Source organism: Hemitrygon akajei, chromosome 22 (genome assembly GCF_048418815.1).
Source record: "Hemitrygon akajei chromosome 22, sHemAka1.3, whole genome shotgun sequence".
NCBI lineage: Eukaryota > Metazoa > Chordata > Chondrichthyes > Myliobatiformes > Dasyatidae > Hemitrygon > Hemitrygon akajei.
This window is the reverse complement of record NC_133145.1, coordinates 33,334,518-33,351,947: the sequence shown is the minus strand read 5'-3', so window position 1 is coordinate 33,351,947 and position 17,430 is coordinate 33,334,518. Positions and strand designations below refer to the sequence as shown.

The 17,430-nt window shown below is 39.9% G+C and overlaps 1 protein-coding gene across 1 annotated transcript in view; it reads left to right on the top strand.

Moving 5' to 3' along the window:
- Positions 1-17,430, top strand: part of pik3r5 (phosphoinositide-3-kinase, regulatory subunit 5) — a 95,689-nt gene that overhangs the window by 65,135 nt on the left and 13,124 nt on the right. The window contains exons 9-14 of the mRNA XM_073025950.1: positions 4,494-4,577; positions 5,556-6,246; positions 7,750-7,894; positions 9,942-10,073; positions 13,912-14,040; positions 16,746-16,839. Coding sequence (XP_072882051.1) covers positions 4,494-4,577; positions 5,556-6,246; positions 7,750-7,894; positions 9,942-10,073; positions 13,912-14,040; positions 16,746-16,839 — 1,275 coding nt within the window. The remainder of the gene's footprint in view (positions 1-4,493; positions 4,578-5,555; positions 6,247-7,749; positions 7,895-9,941; positions 10,074-13,911; positions 14,041-16,745; positions 16,840-17,430) is intronic.

The window sequence follows — 17,430 nt, the reverse complement described above, 5'->3', positions numbered from 1 at the left end:
GAGTACAGAGGAGATTTACTAGAATGTTACCTTGGTTTCAGCACCTAAGTTACAGAGGAAGGTTGAACAAGTTAAGTCTTTATTCTTTGGAGCATAGAAGGTTGAGGGGGGACTTGATAGAGGTATTTAAAATTATGAGGGGGATAGATAGAGTTGACATGGATAGGCTTTTTCCATTGAGAGTAGGGGAGATTCAAACAAGAGGACGAGTTGAGAGTTAAGGGGCAAAAGTTTAGGGGTAACATGATGGGGAACTTCTTTACTCAGAGAGTGGTAGCTGTGTGGAACGAGCTTCCAGTAGAAGTGGTAGAGGCAGGTTCAATTTTGTCATTTAAAAAAAAATTGGATAGGTATATGGACAGGAAAGGAATGGAGGGATGTGGGCTGAGTGCGGGTAGGTAGGACTAGGTGAGAGTAAGCATTCGGCACGGACTAGAAGGGCCAAGTTGGCCTGTTTCCGTGCTGTAATTGTTATATGGTTATATATGGTTATAAAATGGCACCGAATGTGCTGGGCCAAGGTAAAATCCTCTGAAATGATAATACTGATGAACTTCATGTTGCTGACTTTGTACATAACATGTACTGTGGCAGAGTGAAAAGCTTATCTTGCACACTGTTTATACAGATCTGATCATCATGCAGGACATTGAGATAGAACCGGATCAAACAATGACAATGAAGAATAATGTGTAAAGCTACAGAGAAAGTACAGAGCAGGAAAAAATAAGGTGCAAATCATAACGTCAATAGTGAGGCCAAGAGTCCCATTTATCATACTCGGGACCTTTTTAATTGTTTTATAACAGTAGGATAGAAGCTGTCCTTCAGTCTGGTTGTATATTTTCAGTCTTTTGTATCTTCTGCCAAATGGAAAAGGAGAGAAGAGAGAATGTCTGGGCTGGGTGGAGTCTTTGATTATGCCGGCTGATTTACTGAGACAGTGGGAATTATTAGACAAAGTGGGAGGCCAGATTCCATCATGTGCTTGTGGTCACATGCAGAGCAGTTGCCATATCAAGACCTTACGCATTCAGAGAGGATGCATTCTGTGGCGAATCAATAAAAATTGGCTAGGGTCGATGTGGACATGCCAGCTGAGGAGATAGAGGCATTGGTGAGCTTTCTTCATCGTGGCGTCTCTGTAGTTGGACCGGGACATGCTAATGATTCCTCCCACCCTCATATTGCATGCAGCTGTTAACAATTATGTATTGTGATTTTCATATTCACTGGTTTATTTTTGTAGACCTTTTGTCTTATGAGTTTCTACCTCAGTCAAAATCACGTCAGTGTTACGTGTTTAATACTAGAGTTCAATGGCAGTATTTCTTTTTGCTCAGGATAAGATTTGCTGAGATTTTACAAATATCATAGTAGCTAACACAATTATTCAGCCAAAATGTATATCAGGTGGTGAATGCCAAATATGAGTCTTTGCAAGTTTGGTCCGTTATCAAGTGTTGGCTATTGGTAGCTGCGAATATACCTATAATCGGTTTCAGTGTTCCTGCGAATTGGATTTCCCTCTCCTGATCACAATCCAATTCCAAAGTGTACTTGTGTTTAACAGCTCAGGACGAGACCAAGTCCACCCGTCTTGGCCCACAAGTTGGCGACCAGCCTCAGAGAATGTACATTCGAGCAGGGCATGGATCCACTGTGAACCATGGTCCAGGCAAAATCTTCTCCTTTTGGAGAGAACGAGGAGGCAGCATTCTTGTTGGGGGGAAAAAAACATTAATTGACCTCTGCCTCAGTGATTAGAGTGGTGCTGGTTTGGCTTGGTGGGGCTGGGGGAGATGTTGAGAAGACAGGCTGGGTGTGCGTTGATTAAATTATTGGATATTAATTAGTTCAGCACAGATGGTGACAGGCACACATTTCAGTGGTGGGTAATGAGATATATGATGAGACGGAGCATAGAGCTGACTGCATGAGTTATTGTCATATTATCCTTCCCTCTTAATCTGTGATCATAGTTAACATTTTACAAGACTCCTGATGAAGGGTTTCGGCCCGAAACATCGTCACTACCTCCTCCCATAGATGCTGTCTCGCCTGCTGAGTTCTGCCAGCATTTTGTGTTTTTATTTATTTCCAGCATCTGCAGATTCACTCGTGTAACATTTTACAAGGCAGTTTTATTCCTAAACATTGAGATGTTGTTTCCCTAGATCACCACTTAGTGGTGATATTGATTTGTCAGACAGATAAGACACTGAATGACACCTCAATCTGGTTATTGGGGCTTCTTGAATTCTGCATTAACAAACACAATAGTGAGTTACAGAATGTATCACATTGTTTGAAAGCCTCAGCTCTATAAAATCAAAGTACACTCATAGAGTTAGTTCCTGAAGCTGAACTACATAAAATCTCAACGTTGTCACATTTAAATTTATATTTGTGCATCTATTGTAACAGATACCATATTTATATTAATGAAGGAATATTGGCAAATCTTCACCCTACACTACCCAATGAAGCCACTAGGGGTGATGAAGAGCTATAGATCCAGATCTCTAAATGATCTGCAATTGCAAAACAGTCCTTTGTGTGAAGCGTTCAGAAACAGTTTCTGGAAAAAAAACAAGGATATTGCTTGAAATCGGGTATAATTCCAGTGCTATGCAGCAGCAGAGAATCTGAGACCTCATCCTAAATTGGTTGACTGGATTAATTTCAATTCAAAGGTTCAGAGGTTTATTTATTATCAAAGTATACACCTCCGAAATTCTCCAGGTAGCCAAGAAAGAAGAAGAAAAGAAAGGCAGCATGACCATCAACCCCTGCCAAATCCCACCTGCCCACAGAAAAAGAATGAATAAAAACGGAACAGGCATATCAACCACAAGTCCCACCTGCCCACAAAAAAAAGAACAAACAAAAATGGAGCAGCCACATCAATCACCAACTCCCCTCTCCTGCTCAAAGAACGAGCAAAATGGATCAGGCACATTGACCCCCCAAATCCCTCGTCCTGCACAAAAAGGGAACAGCCTCGTTGATCCCCAATCCCCCTCACTCCACAAAAAATGAACAAAATGGATCGGCCACATTGACCCCCAAATCCCCCACCACCCACAAAAAAAAATCAAGAGGATCAGGGGAAAAAAACACAAATGTAAAAACTGTAAGACTGAAAAATAGAGACTATAGTCTGAAGTCCAAATCCAAAATGCAGAAAAAACCTGGACAACACACTCCGAGCCCAGGCACATTTATTACCATAGTTAATAACCGTCACCATATACAACCATGAGATTTGTTTTCCCATGGGCATACCACAATAAATCCAAGAATCAATAGAATCAGTGTAAGACCCCACCCAGCAGGATGGATAAACAGCGAATATGCTAAAGACAATACACTGCGCAAATGCAAATAAATAAATAACTGAGACCAGATTCCATGTTTGTCAAGCCCTAACCAACTTTGGGTGGCAAAACGTGATTTTTCTATATTTGTACTTCAGAATATAGAAAAATATATTTTACCTTTGTTAAAGGTATGATGTACTGTTACTATTGTTGTTGATTTTCTATCCACTTACATCGGTAGCTGGGCCTTTAGGGAGTTTGCATGCACCAGTCTGCTGGCTGTCCTGGGTAAAGTCTACAAAGGATGTGGGTTTTTTTGGAAGATTCAAATTACTCCAAAAATTAAAGCCATTGTGAAAAAAAAAACACTTTTATAACAATCTTACTCAAGACCTCTGGGATATTGATATACAGGGGGATCATGAGGTCCAAGTCCACTTTGGTTCCTGAGAATAAAAACTCAGTTAAGTAGGGTGATAAAGAAGGCAAGTGGCATACTGGTGCTCATCAGTTGGGGCACTGAGTACAAGAGTCAGGAAGTTATGTTGTGGCTGTTTAAATCTTTTGATAAAGCCACATTTGGAGTATTGTGAGCATTTCCTACCACCACAATACAGGAAGGATGTGGAGGGTTTGGAGAGTGGTGAACTTTTTCTGCACAGAATGCTTCACGTTTTAGAGAGTATTAGCTTTAAGAGAGAGGCTGGCCAAACTTAGATTGATTTCTATCGAGCACAGGAGTCTGAGTGGAGACCAGATACAGGTTTATAAAATCATGAGAGGGTACAGATAGGGTAGATAGTCTTTTTGCCAGAGTAGAAATGACAAGTACTGGAGAACACAGCTTTAGTGCAAGTGGGGGAATGATTAAAGTAGATTTAAGAGGCAGGTTCCCCTTTTTGTATAAAGACTCAAGTTGGTGCCTGGAATGTGCACTGTCAGAGTCAGGGGTGGATGCAGAGACAAGCAGTTAAGAGGCACATGAACAAGCGGATGGGGTTAATTTAATCTGATATTTCGGTCAGCACAGACATCTCATGCCAAAGGCTCTGTTCCTGTGTTGTACTTTCCTATGTTCAATCTAAGTATGGTTTGAAACAGAATTACTTAACAGTTTAGTATTTGCCACTATATTAACTGAAATGTCTATTTTCTTGTTACATTCAATAGCCCAGAATGGGATGGCTAAACTGCAAACAATTCCACTGCCAGTTGCAAATTGCTACAGCTATCACTGGGACCAGGACAACTTTGGTAAGCACACAGCAACACAGTAACATTCAAGCAATTCTATATATCAAAGATCTAACGGGGGCAGGGGAGCTATACAATTAGTGCTAAGACTGCAATGTGGATTGAATTCAAACACTTGTAATAATCTACACCTCCACGTGTTTGTTTATGCCATCCTATTATCATTGAATTACTCCTTAAATTGTGTAAATTAGCCTCTTCGTATCTTGACAAATATACTTAAATTTTGCAAGTATACCAACTCACAATCTAACAAATGAATGGATAGCTTATTTTATTAGAATTTGTAGATTGAGATGAATTAAGATTTTTAAACTCTCTTACACTGATTTGTGTATAATGCTACCCGAATCATATTGAACACAAGTACTTTTCAATCTTTCACCGTTTAATAAGTATTCTGCCTCTCCTCATTTCTACCAAAGTAAGTGATTTCACTATATTCCGTCATGTTCATTTTTCCTGTCTATGTTCCCCTCAATCCTCTTTGCATCTTCCTCACAGCGCACACTGAATCATCCGCAAACTGGAGTAAATTACACTTATTCATGAACTTCTAAAATTGTAAAGCTTCACTGCTGGAGCAGTAGGACTAATTGAAGTAAGATTACAAAGGACAAAATTAAACTGTACTGCAGTGCGAAGATGTGAAGAGTCCTGTTTATTTAACTATTTTAGAGCTATTTCCACTCAACGGCTCACAAGCAATAGCAACAGTAATTTTTCCAATGGGTTAAGGTAGGATTGGTAGAGATTGGGTGCTCAATGGTCAACACCACTTTGATGGGCTGAAGAGCCACTTTCTGTGCTGCATCTCTCTTTGATTCTGTAGCTATACTTGAGAGAGCCAGAAAAAGCCTGATTAATGCAACACTCTAGGTTCAGTGTGAATTATTGAAATGATGTTCTTGAATCTGTCAAATTTTTGAATCAATTTGTTTGCCACAAGATAATTCAGTATCTTAATTTTTATTTTAGATATTTTAAAGGAAGTTCTCCAGAAAGAGTGTGAGGTTCCTGATAGTGTCTTACTTCCTTTGCACAACAAAAATATTGAAGTTGAGGAAGACAACAATGTTGAGGAAGAGGATGATGCAATTGAAAGTGAGCGAGATTCCGTGCTCTCTACAATATCTCTAACATCCAAGGACTATATGAAATCTTTTGTCTCAAATCTCTCAGATTATATGGACAGTGGTTATGTAGAAGATGGAGATGAAAGCTCATCCGAAACAACAGGGATGTCAGAGCAGAAAGACGAAAAGCAAAGCACTGTGGGAAATAAATTGGCAAAAAAGCTAACGAACTTCTTCAAAACCAGAAATTCCCTGACACATAAAGCAGATCCAAAATACAGTTTAAACAATTCTTACTCAAATCTTTGTAAAGGGATACCTGTGTCAGGCACCCTACCTCTTCGTCGAGCAGAAAGTTTGGGCTGCACTGAAGTGAAATCCAAACCTCCAATGAAGTCCAGGCGCTCAAACTCACTGCCACAGCATGCAAGCTACAATTTCCAGTCAGAAAGGTATTTACAACAGCCGACATACTTCAAACGCCGGCCATATCTCAGCTTTGAGGACGATTGTAAAACTATGACACTGCGAGTTGTTGTATTTGGTACTGACAGGATTTTAGGAAAAGTTGCAAGAGCCTACAGTAACCTGAGGTAAGTGATATGTACTTTTTTAACCTGTCTAGTTCTGTATAAAGTTACCATCTTTTCCAGAACAAACACTAACCATTAATAGTCAATTTAGGATTGCTATCTGTTTCTGTGCTCCTATAGATGACAGCACAGGAGAATTCAACTTGTTTAAGATTGTCAAGTGAATCCAGAGATTAAATCAAATCCATTGCTAACAATTTAGTTTCTTAATTACTATTTGACATATTCCCAATGAACAGTTCTCCTGCAACAGCCTCTCTCCAAGCAAAATGTGATCTTTGGGATTTCAGAATGGAGCTGAGTGTGCATCACCCCTCTCCAAATTGATTTTACATTTGTTATTTTAATGGATGTAAAGTCCTCCAAGATGTGAAATCACCATGCTTAGAATGCCAGTATTCACTCCTACTGGCAGAAATGTATTATTTTGCAGCTTACCCACTTCATCAGTGGGAGTTGATGTGTATCTTTGGAAATTCTTCTACAATCACACAGTATATGATGGTTCAGAGTAGTATGTTTTCACATTTATATATTTTAATTTAAATATGAGGACACATTAAATTGCCTGCAATAATTAATAACCTCTCATTCGAGGCCAACTTCATGCCTGAGATTATGAAGTTCCAGCAACAAGCCTTGCATTATATTATATTGGAGACGTTTTACATAGTAGTCTTAAGAGTTACGTAAGTATTTTTTACTTTGTCCTTCACATACTGTTCCACATGTATGGTTTGAAATTAGAAAACCTGGAAGCTTTGTCTACATCTCTGATTGTGCCTTGCACACATGAAACACTGAAGTCCTAATAACAAGAACAAGAAACACAAATTCCATGTCATTTCCTCTTGAAGTAAATGAGCAGAAAATTAATAGCATAACAAATGAGTTAGGATTGTGACAGCAAGTCACACAAACCTTTAACTGTGTTAAAGTTCTGTAGAAATCAAAGACAGTCAAGTAAATTCCATGGAAATCACAAAAATCACCCTGATGGAAAATGACTAATGTACTTATGAATGAATCTAAAAAGCAATGTATTCTTGTCAAAAGAGCTAACTCATCAAAAGGTGAAAAGTTGTTCTGAGAATTCAGCCAAAGCTGTAAACAAGCCACATTACCACTGTGTTCACCTGTCCTTGGCAGCAGATAACCATAACTGTAACATTAGTCTTTTCATCTTGCCTACTTTGAAAGGGTTAAAATATTTTGTAACACACACACAAAATGCAGGAGGTCTATGTAGCATCTATGGAAAGAAATATAGAGTCAATATTTCATGCCACAACCCTTCATCAGGACTGTCCTGGTGAAGGGTCTTGGTCCAAAATGCTGACTCTTTATCCCTTTCCTTGATGCTGCCTGACCTGCTGAGTTCCTTCAGCATCTGGCGTGTGTTACTCTGGATTTTCAGCATCTGCAGAATCTCTTGTGGTTAAAATCTTTTGGCTCTCTTAGAAATTTGGTGGATATCAAATTACAAATCTTTTTATTTTTCAGATTACAAGAAAGCAAAACACCCTTTTTAACAAAATACTTCAGGATGCAATTCTTTCACATTCCTCTCAAAAGAAATTCAATCAGCAGCCCTGTACAGAACACAAACTCGCCCTCAGACAATCAACAAAAAACATTAATGCAAATGGTGAGTAATTTGACTTTTGTTGCATAGAACAGCAACTAATAGTTGGATTGCTTTTAAACTCAATTATTAATGACCAATTTTTAGGTAGCTGTATTTCTTTTCCAAGCCAAGAAATGGTATTTCATTGTAGTTATCATTACGTTAAGGATATAAATTCAGCAATATTCTCCCTCAAGCTTTCTGAATTCCCACAATTTTCTGGAGAAAAGAAACCAGTTCCCCAAAAAGGTGTGCCTTCACAGTCCTGTACCTCCTCTCTAAAAGTAAGAATGAGAAGAGGGCATGTCTTGTGTATTGAGGGTCCTTAACGATGGGTGCCGCTTTTTTGAGGCATCACTTCTTGAAGATGTCCTGGATGTCGGGGAGGCTAGTGCCCACAATAGAGCTGAGTTTACAACTTCCTGCTGCTTATTTCAATCCTACGTAGTGCCCACACCCGCCATACTAGATGATGATGCAGCCAGTTAGAATGCTCTCCACAAAACATCTGTATTAATTTGTCTTTGGTGATAAGCTAAATTTCCTCAGTCTCCTAATGAAATACAGCTGCTCCATGCCTTCATTGATATGGATAGATCCTTAGAGATATTGACATTCAGGAATTTGAAATTTCTCACCCTTTTCACTTCTGATCTCTCAATGAGGACTGGTGTGTGTTCCCTCGTCTTACCTTTTGTGAAGTCCACAATCAGTTCTTTCATCTTACTGAAGCTGAGTGCAAAGTTGTTGCTGTGACACCACTGAACCAGCTGGTCTATCTTGCTCCTGTATGCCTTCTCGTCACCCTCTGAATTTCTGCCAACAATAGTTGCAAAATGGTAAAAACTAATAGGAAAGAGCCTTTTACTTCCTGCTTTCCTGGTGAACTCGATTAACTTGCTTAGCCGTTGATCTAACTCGATGACTTTTCTAATGTTGCTTACCATGGATTCCCATAATTTTCTGGAACTAAAGAGAATACTTTCCCAAAAGAGTTTCCTGAGGTCATAGACATTTTTGTTACAGTGTGGAACTCTAGGCTAATTTTAAGTGGCAGTATTGGAGTAGACTGGATTTGTTTTCTCAGAAGAGAAGGCTTAAGAGAAATGATAAAAAAAATTCTGATTAAATTATTAAATTGATTTCTAATTATGAATTTGCATTTCTACCAAACTTTATAACATGAGCTGGGAGAAGCTCTGTGGGTGCTTTACTTTTCATTGAGTAAATCCACTACACAGACAAAGAGTAGAGAGAGATCATTTGGGTGCTTTACTTTTCATTGAGTAAATCCACTACACAGACAAAGAGTAGAGAGAGAGATCATTTGGAGAAGCTTAAGTGAGAATTGGACTTTTAAGTCAACTGTGTATTTCAGGAAATGTCAAAATCAGCTTGGTTGATTTTCTATTTTCCTGTGCAGGTTTATAACAGACACCAAAGATCAGCCATCACCTAGAGAAATCCCCAGGTTTTCTTTCATGAAGCCAAAGGGACAGATTTATGGAGCATGAAAGCAGGCCTTTGGGTAACTGAGTCAAGCTGATCACCAGGCGTACATTTACTCTATTTCCATTTGATTTTCTCTACATTCCCATTAACCCACTCCAGATTCTACCAATCACCTATATAGGGACAATAATGGTGGTAGTTAACCAATCAAGCAATCCAACTTTGGGATTTGGCTGGAAACTGGAGCACCCGGTTGAAACACGGGGAGAATGTGTATATTCCATGCAGACAGCACTGGAGGTCAGGATCAAACTCAGGGGCAGGAGCTATGTGATAGCAGGTCTACCAGCTGTGTCACTGTGCTGACTTTCAATGTGGCTTTGCAATGTGCTCTAAGAACAAGCAAATAAGTGCATGTGGAAGCCATAAGGGTTTCCTTCCCAAACAAAAAATGGGAATCTCCGGTATAATGTGAAATTTGTTCACTTATTTGCTTAAACTTGAATTGAATGTCTATTGGTGCCAGCATGCTTAACAAAAGGAATAATTCAAGATGAAATGAAGTTGCATAGACATTGTTCTTCAGTAGCTTATTGTGGGTTTATGATTATTTTAGGATTTCAGCTCACTTGAGCCTGCAGAAAAAGATAACACCAATAACATTGCCCAATACATTGGCATGTTGGATTCTTGGTACGAGCGAAATGTTCTAGATTTACTGACCTTGCCAACAACTCTTCTTTGCCAGGTAAGCATAAAGGCACTTAAATGCACGGTTAACATCACAGTTACTTGTACTGTACTCAAGAGTTTTTATTCTTTGTTTTCTCACTATGTTTTCATTTCCCTGTATTTGCCTTCCTCATCCATTCAAAGGAAAACAACTACGTTGCCCAGATCTTCCCCAGATGAGCTTGCTATTTAAAGTATTCTTCTTAATTATTTGATCTTGTATCTGGTGAATATGGATTTGGAATTAGAATTGGTCATTTACTGAATTACAGTGAAACCTGTTCATACAGATCAAATTGTTACATGTTGCATTGAGGCAGAATGAGGTAATAACAGTGCTGAGTGAAGTAGAGCAGCTACAGACAAAATATAATACAGAGAGGCAAGATCATGATGTCCAACTTTTTGTACGAGAGAACCCTTTTATTGTCTTAAAGCAGTGGTGCAGAAGCTGTCCTTCACCCTGGTGGTACGTGCTTTCAGCCTTTTGTATCTTCTGCCTGATATAAGAATAGAGAAAAGGGAATGACGGGGAGGGTGGGGTTTTTGAACACGCTGGCTGCTTTTTGAGTAACAGAGGAAAGAATTGATCTGCAGTGACAATAGCTGGAAGAATAAATATAATACTAATCCATCTTTATATCTGGTTCAGCAGAAAGTTGTATTTGATCATTTAAATATGCTTCATGTCCGGATACATTGTATGAAAATCATTTGGAATATTCTAGATGCCTTAACTTTGTTCTCTTTAAACTGTGCATGATTTGTGGTCCCGACAGATACTGAGTTCAAAGTGATTGTTGGCTCTGCTTGAATATTGGACCCTACCACTGGAAATATTATTACTAATTGTCTCTGCTGTTCATAGGATACCAAGATTGTACCTCATTTTCAGCTTTTTATTGATAGGTCTATTTTTGGGAAGAGATATTGCATACTCTGCATTTACAATGTGAAATCTTCAGTCTTTATCTTGTTCTAGCTACGTAGCTAGGAATTCTTAAAGGATCATTTCACAATTGTACTGCTTGATTTTTATTTCTATTATTGCATGACAACAAACAGCACATTTGATACAAAAATACAACTGCAGATGCTGTGGATCGAAGAATATGTACACAACGCTGAAAGAACTCAGCATTCAGGCAGCATCTATGGGAGGAGGTAGTGACAATGTTTTGGGCCGAGACCCTTCATCAGGAATGGAGGGGGGAAGAGAGGGCCAAAGCCCAGTAATAGAGATAGGGGATGGGGTAGGGCCTAGAGGTGCCAGGTGGAAAATCAATCAGAGAAAAGATAAAGTGGGGAGGGCATAAGCATGAAAGAACTGCAGAGATAAAGAAGCAGAAAGTTGAAAGGGGAGAGAGGCAGAGAGGGACCTGGGATAGTGGGAGGGGGAGGGAATTACCGGAAATTGGAGAATTCAATGTTCATACCACCAGGCTGGAGGCTACCCAGACGGTAGATGAGGTGTTGCTCCTCCAACCTGAGTTTGGCCTCATCATGGCAGTAAAGGAGGCCATGTATGGACATATCTAAATGGGAATGAGAGGCAGAGTTGAAGTGGGTGGCAACCGGGAGGTCCTGTCTATTGCGACGGACGAAGCAGTCCCCCAATCTGCGTTGGGTCTCGCCGATGTAGAGGAGGCCGCACCGGGAGCACCGGATGCAATAGACAACTCCAGCAGACTCGCAGGTGATGTGTTGCCTCACCTGGAAGGACTGTCTAGGGGCCGGAATGGTGGTAAGGGGGGAGGTGTGGGGACAGGTGTAGCATTTGCGCTTGCAGGGATAAGTGCCAGGTGGGAGTTCTGAGGGGAGGGACGTGTGGACCAGGTAGTCGCGGAGGGAACGATCCCTGTGAAAAGCTGAGAGGGGTAGGGAGGGAAAGATGTGCTTGGTGGTGGGGTCCTGTTGAAGGTGGCACAAGTTGCGGAGGATAATGTGTTGGATCCAGAGGTTGGTGGGGTGGTAGGTGATCTGGAGGCTGGAGCACATTTGATATGTATTTTCCAACAATATAAGGTAATTGTGAGTTGTTAAAATGGGAGCCGTATAGTAGTGATATTTCGATAGATGTTTTATAAAATTTCCATACCATTCATTCATATCAAATCTCTAAATTAAATGGCAGCTTGACCACAGCCTTGGTCTATGACTCATTCTGTGTCTCCACTACCAGGCCCTCAATCCCCCGGTTATGTTTTCTCATAAATGCTATAGTAGTATAATGATGAGTAAAATCACTACTTCAGACCAATGCAAAGGAGATCGGAAGACTGTCAGCACAGAGTCCAGGTCTCTCCCAGCCTCAAGTCTGGCACTACTGGCTCCGTTCATTTTTATAGTGCGTCATATTATCCATGTGCATCGCAGCTTGATACGTCAACTGCTCTGCTGAACACTGTGAGAATTTGTAGAAAGTTGTGACTAAAGCTCAGTCTATTACTAAAATGAGTTACTCTTTCATTGGATCTACCTATACTTGTTGCTGCCTCTGGAAAGCAGCCAACATAATTAAACACCCTTCCCCCTTCAGTCAATTACACTTCTACTCCCTTCCATTGAGCAGAAGACACAAATGTTTGAAAACATGAGTTTCTATTGACTCTAGCCACTTTAAGCTGACCGCTTCAGAGATGAAGATGATTTTTTGATCTCATCATGGTCTTTACACCTTATTTGTCTACCTTGCACTTTCTGTCTAGCTGTAACATTATATTCTGCATCATGTAACTGTTTTCCCCTTTGTATTTTTATTGGAATAATCCATCCAGATGGCATGCAAGCAAAAGGCTTTTCACTGCATCGCGGTTACATGTGACAACAATGAAGCATTTACCAATTGTCAATCACTAAACCCACTTAACGTCTGGTTCAAATCTTTCCCACTTTCCTTTCTTTGTCCTTCAACCTGCCTCTGACTTGAGAGGCATACTATGACCTTGTTGCCAGTCTTAGTCTCTCGGCTCTCATTTAATCTAGGGTATTCACGGAGGGACAGCTAGTAAAAGTACTACGTGCCTCCAAACCCTTGTGAGAAGAAAATGCACAAATAAGAGGCATAAAGATAGGGTTAGTGAACTATATGTGGAATAGAAAAAGTATTTTTAAAAACTGCAGGTACTGGCAAACTGAAATAAAAGTAGAAAATGCTGGAAAACTCAGAAGAACAGGCGTCTTCTGTGGAAGAAGAAGCTAAGGTCTTTGAAGTCTTGGATCCTTTAGTGGAGATGGGAAACAGAAATAAGTGAGCCAAGTAGAGAAGCTGGAGAGTGTAAGAGATAGAGCAAAAGGAAATTTCTCGGATATAGTAAATTAGTGGGAGAAGTTCAGATAAAATAATCCTTTGTGTAATTTGTTGCTAAAGCTGTATAATCTGTGTAAAGTGAAACTAATACTGTACAACTGGTGATTCTAGCTTTGCACGTTCAAGGCAGGAAAATGGGCTCCAAAACTGGAGAAATAGTGCAGCTTAATTGCAATGCAAACTATGATCAGTGCATCCCACAAAACTGGTTTTAAGGACCACTCTTATGGAATGTGTGGACTGAAAGAAAGAGGGCCCAAAGAGAAAGCAGGAAGGTGAAAGAATGGACTTGGTTGATTACAAATAAAGAGTCACAAAGATTTCAAAAAATTGGAAGCTTTCTCTTGAGAAGAATAAAGCAAGAGATGGAAAGAGACAGGGAGGGGAAAAATTGGGAGAAATACAATAAAGGCTGATTTTTAAATTGTTGCTGACTATTGTCATAGATGTGTTTACTGAAATTCTGACAAACATTAAATATTATTGACTAAGGTGTTCTGATGAATCTTACTGCTACCATATCATTGTAATCTGTTTTCTGTAGGAGCCTTCCAAGCCGGAGAATTGTCCATCTGAAAGGGTGCCAGAAAAACTTCCCATCATGGCTGACCTCATCCTTTACTATTGTCGAAATGCTACTTACCCAGTGTTAATCCAGCTCTACCAAGCAGAGGTAAATCTTGAACTGCATTTGTCAAAGTTGCACTTCATGACGATGACTAAATGATGGGAAATCAGAGATCAAAGTCTGACCAGGGCAAGATTATACTTATTTTTAGAAACAAAATACACTGGCACTTTAATAAATATATTTGACACATTAACTTGTATATTTTTATGTCTGTGTGGTTTGCATATTATATTCTGTTTAAATGTGTATTTTGGGAAATATTTGTGTTTTGTATTTGTATTTTACTCTCTAATAGAAACATAGAAAACACACAGCACAATACAGGCCTTTTGGCCCACAAAGCTGTGCTGAACATATCCCTACTTTAGAACTACCTAGGCTTTACCCATAGCCTTCTACTTTTCTAAGCTCCATGTAGCCATCCAGGAGACTCTCAAAAGACCCTATCGCATCCGCCTCCACCACCATCGCTGGCAGCCCATTCCACGCACTCACCACTCTCTGTGTAAAAAACTTACACATGACATCTCCTCTGTACCTACTTCCAAGCACCTTAAAACTATGTTCTCTCGTGCTAGCCATTTCAGCCCTGGGGAAAAGCCTCTGACTATCCACACGATCAATGCCTCTCATCATCTTGTACACTTCTATCAGGTCGCCTCTCATCCTCCATCACTCCAAGGAGAAAAGGTCGAGTTCACTCAACCTATTCTCATAAGGCTTGCTTCCCAATCCAGGCAACATCCTTGTAAATCTCCTCTGCACCCTTTCTGTGGTTTCCACATCCTTCCACGTCCACCAAAATTGAGCACAGTACTCCAAGTGGGGTCTGACCAGGGTCATATATAGCTGCAACATTACCTCTTGGCTCTTAAACTCAATCCCATGATTGATGAAGGCCAATGCACCGTATGCCTCCTTAACCACAGAGTCAATATGTGTCACAGCTTTGAGTGTCCTATGGACTCGGACCCCAAGATCCCTCTGATCCTCCACACTGCCAAGAGTCTTACCATTAATGCTATATTCTGCCATCATATTTGACCTACCAAAATGAACCACCTCACACTTATCTGTGTTGAACTCTATCTGCCACTTCTCAGCCCCGTTTTGCATCCTGTCAATGGCCCATTGTAACCTCTGACAGCCATCCACACTATCCACAACACCCCCAACCTTTGTGTCATCAGCAAATTTACTAACCCATCCCACCACTTCCTCATCCAGGTCATTTATAAAAATCTCAAAGAGTATGGGTCCCAGAACAGATCGTTGAGGCACATCACTGGTCACTGGCCTCCATGTAGAATATGACCCATCTACAACCACTCTTTGCCTTCTGTGGGCAAACCAGTTCTGGATCCACAAAGCAATGTCCCCTTGGATCCCATGCCTCCTTACTTTCTCAATAAGCCTTGCATGGGGTACCTAATCAAATGCCTTGCTAAAATCCATATACTCTACATCTACTGCTCTACCTTCATCAATGCGTTTAGCCACATCCTCAAAAAATTCAATCAGGCTCGTCAGGTACGACCTGCCTTTGACAAAGCCATGCTGACTATTTCTAATCATACTATGCCTCTCCAAATGTTCATAAATCCTGACTCTCAGGATCTTCTCCATAAACTTACCAACCACTGAAGTAGGACTCACCGGCCTATAATTTCCTGGGCTATCTCTACTCCCTTTCTTGAATAAGGGAACAACATCCACAACCCTCCAATCCTCCGGAACCTCCCCCGCCCTCATTGATGATGCTCTATTAGAACTTCCTCAGATAACTTTATTGCATTTCCTGAACTACCTGACTGAAACGGAACATTAGTGCCCAAAGTGACCCTCCATTTCATAAATCAAGAAATTTACTTGTGGAATGAAAAAAGATTGTCTCTAGTTAGATGGAGAGTGCGGTGCAGAACTGATGACCCAGACAGCTTGGTAAGCCAGTAATTAAAGATTCACTACCACTTTCTCAAACTAGCTAGATGACAAAAAAATAGCAAAAAATGTCAGCATGGGAGACTCTCTGTCTGTCTTTGATTCTCCACTGTCCCAATAAAACGGTATAGAGCAGAACTTTCTGAATCCGCTTGCGCAAGTCTTGGCGTAGTGGTTACACCTCTTACATGAGTCATCAGGCTGTGAATTAAAGGAGCGTCAGAGATCTGAGAACATGCTATCAATTCAGGGTAGATGGTGCTGAGCTGAGATTACCTGCTTTACTCATGAGTGGACATAAAATATCCCATGCCAATATTCATAGTAGGGCAGAAATTTCTCCCCATGCCTAGGCCTAATATATTATCCCTATAGTAATGAGTCTTTTGTCTCAAACTAAGTAATGCAGTCATTTAGCTAATATCTAAACTCATGACATTACTTCCTTTTCTTCTTCTTTCAGATTGGACTCTACATATAAAAGAATTCATAACCAAAGCAACTTCCCCAGTCAAAAAATGATAAATAATTAATCACTTACTTTTAGTTCAAAAATTGCAATAAAACTTTGATTCAGCAGTCTTTATTGCCATTTACAATTTAAGCATCTATTCAAACACTGTTCATCTGCAATTAATCTATTTCAGGTATACAGTGTGCAACAGTTAAATAGTTCAGTCTATCCCCTGACAATGTTGATTGACTTGACTTGTTCTTGACCTTTTGCAAAGGCAAGTGAGAGAAAATTGTGTTTCTAAGCCTAAAATATGGGAATAATTAGGCTGAATTACATTTTTGTTTGACAGTTAACTCTGGCTGGAGGAGAGAAGAGATCTGAAGTGTTTGTGTATTCCCTTGAGCTTGGACAATCAGCAGCTACAAGAGCAATTAAGGCTTCAGGTGGGCTTTATTTTCTGTGATTTCAGAAGAATCGTTTCCTGTATCTTTATACAAAGGCTGATATGCTACCCTTGTAGATCTATATATATCCAATTAGCAATTCCTTGATGCTTAGATGGAGTTGCCCTGGACAACCCATTGGAAGTCTGAATACACAGAGCCTGTCTATCCCCGAAGGCTAGTAGGGTGACCATGAAAATAATCGTATTTTGCTACACTGGGATTATTTTTTGATTATATTTTTGAAGTCAGTGATAACCTTTAAATGCAAATAATGATATTCAATGAGCTCATTCACTCTCTCTATAAAAGTGTGAATTCTTCTAAGAAATACTTTCTCAAATAGCTGGAAATGTAGAGGTTAGATCAATTATGAACTGTGCTGTTATATTTATTTAACTTAGTTTTACATTTAGACTTTTGTCTAACCAGAATTCTAACTGCGATTAGACCAGTTTCATTTTGTTAAAATATGCTAGTCCCTGTTTGAAGTCAATTCAGTTAGAATTCCTAGAATAAGTTTCATAATTAATTTGCTGTGTTGAAATAAGAGATCTATAATGCATCTGGGTGTAACTGTTCAGAAGCCAT